The sequence below is a fragment of the Oncorhynchus mykiss genome, chromosome 12 (genome assembly GCF_057628025.1).
Source record: "Oncorhynchus mykiss isolate SJ-2025 chromosome 12, ASM5762802v1, whole genome shotgun sequence".
NCBI classification, from domain to species: domain Eukaryota; kingdom Metazoa; phylum Chordata; class Actinopteri; order Salmoniformes; family Salmonidae; genus Oncorhynchus; species Oncorhynchus mykiss.
The window spans coordinates 26,566,150-26,575,833 of record NC_143033.1 but is presented as its reverse complement, the minus strand read 5'-3'; the positions used below and the strand labels follow the sequence as shown (position 1 = coordinate 26,575,833).

At 40.2% G+C, this 9,684-nt stretch overlaps 1 protein-coding gene across 1 annotated transcript; it reads left to right on the top strand.

The window, feature by feature from the left end:
* Positions 1-3,383: 3,383 nt before the first annotated feature.
* Positions 3,384-8,474, top strand: LOC110537265 (non-POU domain-containing octamer-binding protein). The gene is made up of 10 exons (XM_021623179.3): positions 3,384-3,669; positions 4,351-4,477; positions 4,565-4,758; positions 6,057-6,358; positions 6,468-6,563; positions 6,705-6,901; positions 7,128-7,315; positions 7,545-7,566; positions 7,677-7,777; positions 7,973-8,474. Exons 2-10 carry the CDS (start codon positions 4,351-4,353, stop codon positions 8,075-8,077), a joined length of 1,332 nt encoding a protein of 443 aa, XP_021478854.1. The 5' UTR covers positions 3,384-3,669; the 3' UTR covers positions 8,078-8,474.
* The last annotated feature ends 1,210 nt before the right edge of the window (positions 8,475-9,684 follow it).

Below are 9,684 nucleotides of genomic sequence, written 5' to 3'. Positions count from 1 at the left end.
TTTTTTATGGAATATCTACGTAGGCGTACAGAGGCCCATTATCATCAACCATCACTCCTGTGTTCCAATGGCATGTTGTGTTAGCTAATCCAAGTTTATCATTTTAAAGGCTAATTGATCATTAGAAAACCATTTTGCAATTACGTTAGCACAGCTGAAAACTTGTCCTGATTAAAGAAGCAATTCAACTGGCCTTCTTTAGACTAGTTGAGTATCTGGAGCATCAGCATTTGTGGGTTCGATTACAGGCTCAAAATGGCTAGAAACAAAGAACTTTCTTCTGAAACTCATCAGTCTATTCTTGTTCCTTGAAATAAAGGCTATTTCATGCGAGAAATTGCCAAGAAACTGAAGATCTCGTATACGACTCCCTTCACAGAACAGCGCAAATGTGTGAGTCGAAAAATGTGCGAGTCATGTACAAACCCAGGCCACTTAGCTTCCACCATGCTGATGATGTGGGCTGCTATGATCTTCACAGTGCAGAACAGTAATTAGCTACAGTAACTATTGTAAAGTATCTTTCATTTGGAATGCTAAAGGCTACTATTTAGGCCTACCTGCACATTAATGCTGTGGAAATACTTCCTATTCACATAATCTCCTTCAGTTACTGAAGGAGCTGTGATAGGAATATGAGTGCCATCTATGCAACTAATCACACCTGGAAACCCAAAAATGTATCAAATTAAGTGATTAGTGCTTCAAGTCTCAAAGCTTCATACTAAATAAATAAATGAATGCTGAGACTGACCTGCAATTCTGTGGAATTCTTCTTTGATGAGTCTTATGGGTCTGTGACTTCGGAACACCACTAAAGTGTACAGTAAACGTTATCATATATTTGCAAAAAAACTAAGTGCAACACAAATAATTTGTTTCCCAAACTGAGAGCATGTCCACGATGTGTCATATGAACGATATAAGGGCTGAAAATATTGTGAAGATGAATGATCTATCTGCATTGTGTCCCACCCACCACCCCCCTCTTTTACGCTACTGCTACTCTCTGTTCATCATATATGCATATTCACTTTAACCATATCTATATGTACATACTACCTCAATCAGCCTGACTAACCGGTGTCTGTATGTAGCCTTACTACTGTATATGTATACAGATAATCATCAGGGAATGATTAAACATCCAAGCGGGGTCTGATTACCCTCTCCCAAAGGAGATTTCTGTGGAGTATTTGTGCTTCAATATCAACTGGCTCTTCAAGAAAAGGACACGCCATGTCTGACACCTCCTTCAGTCTGCAGGCTTTAGCTAAAGAGGAGGAGAAACTCTGGGTTAGTTGAAAAAAACCTGCCAGCCAGCAGGTTAGCTTCACTTAGTATGTTGCCATAGTAACTGACTCAGAGTTATGCTGAACTGGCTTTGTCAAACCGAAAACCCAGAGTTTCCATCAACTCTGGGTCAACTAACTCTGTCACTAAACCCGCTTTCTGAAACTGGGCCCTGGCTATCAGCAAAGCCTTGTTTGGCAGCGAAACAGTTCCTTCAGCCTAATTTACTGCCTTTAAAAAAAATATAGCTGATATTGCTGACTTGCTTAAACAAAAGTGGTTTCTACTGACAATTGAGCTGTACAAACTATGGCATAAGGAGACAACGAGTGGATAAGAGGCCATCTGTTATTTTGGTTAAGACAATGAGTGGGCTAGGACGGACGTAGTCAATGTAACTATTTGTTCAGCACTTTTGAAATGTCCAGCGACAGAATTGAACATGGGCCGTTATTACCATATTCTCCCTGTACACCAAGTCAGAACCATATGAAAAATAAAGGGGGTATATAAGCAGACAATGAAAGCTCTTACAATATTTGATGGTGACATTTCTCTAAACAGGCTATAGGCTACATGTGCACCGCCAAGTGAGAACAGTAGGCGAAATTAAGAGGGGAAAATGTACCAAATATTTAGGGTGAGGGACAACAGCTTACTACACAACATACACTTAATAATACTTCCTTAGCTACAGTATACATATATCCCAGGTAAATTACATCATTTATGCAGCAGCATAAAGACATTTTTAGGCTTGCCTTGTTGTGATGTGCTCACTTGAACAGGGAGGTGGTGCGGCGGTCCTTCGTGGGCAAATTTTGTCATCAAAGTCTGGCATTCTCTGGATTTATGGTGCTTTCAAGACAACTGGAAACTTGGAAAAAAACAAGATTGAATCATGATGATGTCAGTGATCTTTAGGTTGGAGCTCTTGAAAGAGGCCAGAATTCCCGACTTGGACGACCGTTCAAAACGTATTATCCCAGCCGGAGCTCTTTTTTTTCTTCAGAATTTCCAGTTGTCTTGAACTCACTGAAGTCAGATTTCTCAGTTCCCGAGTTTCCACTTGTTTTGAGCATGGCAGATGTCATGCTGGATTGACAGCATGGCCAATGTTGAATATTTATCCTTTTAAGCTTGGAAAAGAGACCTTAAACCCAGACTTGGGACCACACCCTGAATAGCAGATCAAGTTTGTATGTGGCTTTATTAACTCAATTATTATTATTTTATTTTTTTTACATTGTTTGCAAACTGATATGTGGCATGTATTAATGCCAAAATAACATGCAAAACAGGTGTAAGAGCAAAATTGCAAGATGATGTTATAATGTTGTAATTGCATCAAATGGTTGTTTTGAATAAGGGGTTGTTAGAACGCTCATCTGTGTGTGTTCTACTGAGGATGGGACTCTGGAAGATTTACGATGTCTTTGGGTGAGACTGCATTCCAGAGCATGAGTTAATGTTTCTGTTCTATAAGGTACCAGGGAGAGATGACTCCAGGGCCATACCTTGGTCTCTACACAATGAGAACTGTTTTTACAGCAGATACTGTCTGCTGTGAATTATAAGTATCTTTCATACAAATCTTAACCCATTCCATACATCTGTTGTTTGTCTTGTAGACAGAAGGAGGATGGACTTTGCTATAAAATGTTATGGCTCATACCAGCTCGTTGAGTTCTCAGTGATCACCTCCAGGGGTGATTACCGACCAGCTCCATTAGTGCAGTAATGAAATAATAACGTTTGATTATTTTGAAGAAATCTAAAAGTCTCTCCTTTTAATTACAATAATTCCACCAGACAGGCTATCAAAAATATATATATTTTTTAAAAGGTATGTGCTTTATGTGCTTTTTTATAACATCAATTTGTCCAAATTCACAAAAAAGTGACTTTAGCTGATGAAGATTATCTCATAGGACAAAACGTATAAAGTCTGCTAAGCCTGTGTTTACCACATTCCTTATTATGGGTGTTTATCACAAAACTCCATTCATTTCCCTCAGTCTTTTTCCAACAAACCATGGCGGAGTTATTTGTGCCTACAAAAGACACAGTTACTATTTATCTTACTCTTTAGCGTCGTACAAACTATAAACGTCATTTCCAGACAAAATCAAAGAACGTTCAAATACAATATGCACCAATCAGATTGTTTAGATATCTTGTTCTCTATATAATTGACGGCAATTGTTCCAATCACTGCATGTCTTCACGATATCCGCCTCCTCTCTGTCAGCAAATCTACTTTCTCATGCGTTATCAAGGTTGTTTGTGAAATCCATTCTCTGTTCTTTGTATAGAGCGATTTTCCCTGCTACGTGCGTTGGAATCGTGTTGACCCAAACATTCATTTTGGTAAAGGTATGAAGTAATGGTTGGATATATAAAAATTGTGCTTTCATCTGAGAAGTATCTTATATTAGTTAGCAATATGTTGGATTAATTTGCTAGAAAAAAACGAGTGTGCTAGCTAGCTATTGTTAGCTAGGAGTGAGGGTGATTAGCTTAGCTAGCTGGAGTTGTTGCTAGCCCGCTTCCCAAATGTATAAGGTAGCTAGCTAGCCGCTAGCTATCGGTAGTTATCGAACGTGTGCTACTACGTTTTAGTTCGTTAACTGATTGTTTCAACATCGATGTTCGTTTGCTAGCTGCCAATGCACGCCTTGAACTAGTTAGCTAGCTAATTAGGTGGCTTTCAAATTCGGCTAGTTAGCGTTAACGCGTTAGGTAGTCGCTTTACTCTATCTTGACAACTTAACTAGCCAGCGATGTCGCATTTCATTACTTAGCCGATAGTAACGTTCTCTCAAAACGCCACTCTTTACCATATACTATTTGCTTGTTAAACGTTAACCAAAAATATTTTAGACGGTCAAATGATCAGTTAACGTTATATAACTAACTGAACACTTACATTAGCTAGCTAACGTTATATCGTTCATCTGGCTTTGGAATCTTTATTTTATTTCATAACTAGTTAACCCGATTATGTTTTCTATAATTAATGTAGTGACTGTGTTAATGACTGTCCTTTTTTATTAGATGCAAGGAAACTGGGGCCCCCGTGGTGAGCAGCAGAATCATGGCCCATCTAGACACCAGATGGAAAGTCAGAAAAAACCTGGAGATAACAGCAATGGACAGCATGCAGATGAGCAGGAGAGCCCAAGTAAGATGGGATTCATTGCCTCCTGAGCCCTGTATTGGAAGGAAATTAAATCCTCCTGTATTAGATTATAATATTTTGCTTCTCTAGATGCTGGGATAACCATAGATCTACAGAACTTCAGGAAACCTGGAGAGAAGACTTACACTCAGCGTAGCCGTCTCTTTGTGGGAAATTTACCAACTGGTGTTACGGAGGCGGAGGTGGAGAAGTTGTTTTCCAAGTATGGCAAGGCAGCTGAGATTTTCATCAACAAGGACAGGGGGTTTGGATTCATTAGACTGGTAAGTTGCTAGTGTAGTGGATGACCAAGTGTATCTACTGCCTTACTGAGATGTATAAATGCTGTCGCCCCTTTAGGCTTTAGAATTGCCTTGGCATTTCCAGGTCAGTGGTATTGACAGTGCCTCGTGTGAGTTGTTACGTTGAGAAGGGTTGTGAGTTCGCACCCTGGTCAGGTGGAATTTCCACTCTGTCGCAGCAGCATATTCAAGTGATGGAAGTTATATTCCTCAATCCTAAATTATATGGAAAACAGACTGGCTGGCTGACCTCACACATGATTTGCCTGACCTCACATGATTTGCGCAACGAGGTGGCTGGAAGGTGTACTTTATGAATCTGAACGGTCAGATAACTTGCAACAATGGGGAATCTTGGCTTCGTTTCAGCACGTCTTATTGATACCATGGAATGTTTTGACTGTCATGTCTGTGCTAATGGCTAAAATTTGCTAACTAACAACTCTAATGATCTATGTGAGACAAGCGCACATTGTGCAAATGTTTTTGTTTTCAATGAACATTTGGAGACAAAATAGTTTACATGTTGTCAATAGTCTAAAGGCGTCCGCATGCTTCCCAGCCGAAACAGTTAGGAAGAGTTTGTGCATATTTTATGACAACATTTTGTGACCTTTTAGAATTCGGTGAGGGTTTTTTCAGCTGTTCGGGCGCGCACACTTTTTTTTTTCTGGAGGCAAGCCAAAATCTACACCTTTTGTTGTTTGGTCAGTGGTAGAGATGCTTCAATAGTCTTTGTCATTCAACCAGAGACGACTCATTTTCATGTTAATTTTTTCATTGAGAAATACTGCAAACAGATGAGATTTTAGTCATGCAATTTCACATCTTAGATGCAGCTGTCTAAGGCACTATCTGTGCTAGAAGTGTCACTACAGACCCTGGTTCGATCTCAGGCTGTACAATTGGCCCAGCGTCATCTGGGTTAAGGGAGGGTTTGTCACGGGCAGGCTGTCATTTTAAATAAGAATGAGTTCTTAACTGACTTGCCTAGTTAAATGAAATATCTGACGTTTGAGGAACTGTATGCTGGCTATGTCATGTCAAAATAGACAAACGGTGCTATTGTAGCGTTTTTTTTCTAGTTTTCAAGCCAAGGTCTTTTAAGGCAGTATGCAAGCTGAGTTCGGTTGGGTGCCAGTCGAACTAATGCATGCTGATGCCTTAAGCCAACCCTGCCTGTTTTGCCCTAAGTGTTGGTTTTTGTTGCTCAATAGCCAACCTTTCTATTTTTGTGATACATTTGGAAATGTTCTAATTTTATAATTTTCTACCAACAGGAGACAAAAACAGTGGCTGAGATTGCTAAAGCCGAACTTGATGAAACCTCATTCAGAGGCAGACAGTTGCGAGTGCGGTTTGCGACACATGGTGCTGCTCTAGCTGTGAAGAATTTGCCACAGTTCATTTCCAATGAGCTCCTGGAAGAGGCTTTCTCCTTCTTTGGCCAGATTGAAAGGGCCATAGTTATAGTGGATGATAGAGGGAGACCCACAGGAAAGGGGATTGTGGAATACACAGCCAAGCCTGCAGCAAGGAAGGCTCTGGATAGGTGTGCAGATGGAGCCTTTCTATTGACTGCGTAAGTATTATGCTGGAAATGTATTAAAACATGTTGATGTTACAAATGTATTTGTTGTGAGGTTTTCAAAATGGCAGAATTTGTCATGCTGATTGTTTTCTGCTTTCAGATTCCCCAGGCCAGTAACAGTCGAACCAATGGAGCAGTTTGATGAAGATGAGGGACTGCCGGAGAGGATTGTAAACAAAAACCAAGTTTTTCACAAGTGGGTAATACTTTCTCAGAATGCATTGGTCAGAACTGTGCGTACAACAATCTCACACTTTGCTGCTGGAAAGAGGTACAATTTATAACTTGAAAATGTTGCGTACTGAGCCGTTTCTCTTATGTAAAATCTCTCCGCCAGAGAGCGGGAGCATCCACCAAGGTTTGCTCAGCCAGGGACATTTGAGTATGAGTATGCCATGCGCTGGAAGGCCCTCTTGGAGATGGAGAAGCAGCAGTATGAGCAGGTCGACAGGAACATAAAGGAGGCTCAGGAGAAGCTGGAACAGGAGATGGAGGCAGCCAGACATGAGCACCAGGTTGTCCTGATGAGACAAGGTATGCATGTATGGTCTCGGTCCACTCTAAACACATATCAATACAAAGTTTAGGATACCGATGAACACAACGTGGTGTCTTATGGGAAAAGTGTCCTACCACCAGATTTAGCCTAGAGGTCAATCGCATACCACACCGCTTGAATGTAGTCCTGTTAGCAATTGATTCATATGTTTTAGGTCTTTTGACTGGGTTACTAACAAATGGGGTGTTCATCTCATTATAGACCTTCTGAGGCGTCAGGAGGAGCTGAGGAGAATGGAGGAGCTCCATAACCAGGAGATGCAGAAGCGGAAGCAGATGGAATTACGTCAGGAAGAGGAGCATCGCAGGAGGGAGGAGGAGATGAGGATGCACACTGAGGAGAGGATGAGGAGGCAGCAGGAAGGCTTCAAGGGGAACTTTCCTGGAAATGTGAGTCTTTGCTTCTTGAAACTACTTAAATGCACAGAAATGAAAGTTGTCTAAAATGTTTCTAAGCATCTTTACAATTGTTTTGTTTGTGGTTACTGGTAGTCAGCGATCGGAAAAAGGACAAGTATTCTCTAAAAAACAATTTTGGTTGGGTATTCTGAAAGCTGTTAAATGTATCTGATTTAAGAAATACCTTTAATGTGTTTTATCTTTTTTTTTGTGGGAGCAGGAGATGCGGATGCACATGCAAGGTAAGTTTTCCATTAGCGGTCAGAGCTTCACTGAGTTATCAAGGGCACCATGTTATCTAGTAGATATTGCATTGGTTTGCAGATGTGCTGTCTGTCTTGGTTTGGTGTAGGTCAAGGAATGAACAGAAACTTAATGGGTGGTGTTGAAGGAAAGCCCAGCGGGCCCAACCCTGGAGCTGCCAACATGCCTGCTGAGAACCCCCCCTTAATGGTAATATAAGAGACTACTTAGAATAACAAACCATATATTTACATACGAAGAGGAACTAATTTATTGTGCCAAAGAGAACATAAACAAGAATGTATTTGATAATTTCACTTCTGGTGTCATGTAAATATACCGCTGCAACAGACTTGCTTTCATTTGTGGTTGTCACTCACGTTATGTATTTTCTGTTTTCTCCAGCAGGGGGCAGGAAACGACACCATGCCCGTAGGAGGCCAACCTGGCTTCGCAAGAGGTCCTGGCCAAGGCCCTGCTGACTTTGCCAACAAGCGTCGCAGGTTCTAAAATGGTCAATTACACTTTTTTACTTTTCAAACTGTACTATATTTTAAGTCATACATGGATTATTACATTTTATGTACTGTGAAAAATTGTATGGGGATTTTTTTTTTTTTAAGTGTCAAGTTGACATTTTCGTATTTCAGATGAATACTGCTTCTGTATAGACTTTCTTTTTATTCCTCAAAACCAGTGGTGTAGTGTAGTGGAGGGTAAACGCAAATGCATTGCAAATGTGTGGAGTGTTGCTTTTTTCACCTTGACCGGCGATCAGTTTACCCACCTATTTTTATACCACTACACCACTCCTCAAAATAATGTACTTTTATATAGCAATAGTACATTTGTCATGCTCATTCTCTCTAAGCCTTTCTGAACAGCTTTAAATAAAATCTTAATTCCATGTAGGGTTTTTTGGTACTTTGTCATGTTTCAATGTTCATGTTAACTGTGTTAGAATGTTATCCTTTTAAAAGGCTGGTTCAGCGACTGTATAGAAGACATGCATAAGAGGATAATGTTACAAGTATGTTACAAGTACAAGTTACAAGTATGATTTGAAGACTTGGTCTCTAAAGCATTTAGATTTTTACTAAAGCACTGCTACACATCAATGAATCATATGATATAAAAATAGTATAAAGGTATTTGAGTGATGCATACCATTGTTCCTATGGTCTAATGTACAAGTTGGTGTACTGTAAAATAGGGTGTTACTCTTATTGCCATTTAACTCAAGTGTTTGTCTAACAGTTCAACTTTTTGCTAGTCTACAACTCACCACATTGACAAACTGCGCTTGACATTTATTTACAGATCAAAAAAGTAGGGTAATTCCCTATTGATTTGACATTCTTCAGGTCTGTCAGTAATACCTTTTATAGTTGCCGTTAAATGGGGGGGGGGGGGGAGCAAGCTACGAGGTATTCCATGTTTCCAAAGGCAGCAGGAATGTGGCAAGACATCAGGCTTGAACCCGCAGCATGCTGCTTAGTGCAGACCTTAATTTAGCCATGAGACAGTCTCACGTTAGCTTGACGTGTAGACTTAGCCTGCATGTTAACTACAAGCAACCATCCAAGATCTCAAAGTAGGGATATATCCTAATTGAAGCTTGGACCACATTGGTCTATCTGAAGAGAAAGGGGAACTAATAGAACACTAATATTCTGTATATTTGAGAACTTTAGTTAAGTGTTTCTACCCATCGATGCAATACAAGGTGATCGATTTTGAAATGAGGTAATGCATCAGCAGTTTCTCTTGTCATTGTAGACCGTGAGTTATTTAGAACTTGTCAGAAATGTCCAGATCAACTAACCCATGTCAGCTAATGTTTTTAGCCTGTTGATTTTGCTGTAATGTTTGAGTCATGCATTAGACATTAGCCAACAAGGGGGACAGTGCTTGTGGCCATAGACTGCCACATCTATTTCATGAGTGAAAAAGTTTGGGAAGCTCCACAGTAAGCCACTTAAAGGACAACACTAACTCACTGTCAAGTGTCACTTCAAAAGCACTCGTGGATAATACTAGGAAGTGTAACCTTTAACTAGGCAAGAACAAATTCTTATTTACAATGACGGCCAAACCTGGGTGACGCTGGGCCAATT

Excerpts from the sequence above, each read along its gene's own strand:
- LOC110537265 (XM_021623179.3), top strand. The coding sequence starts at position 4,351 with ATGCAAGGAAACTGGGGCCCCCGTGGTGAGCAGCAGAATCATGGCCCA. Across the intron at positions 6,564-6,704 it reads AAAAACCAAGTTTTTCACAA|AGAGCGGGAGCATCCACCAA; the intron begins GTGGGTAATACT and ends TCTCTCCGCCAG. Across the intron at positions 7,778-7,972 it reads CTGAGAACCCCCCCTTAATG|CAGGGGGCAGGAAACGACAC; the intron begins GTAATATAAGAG and ends TGTTTTCTCCAG.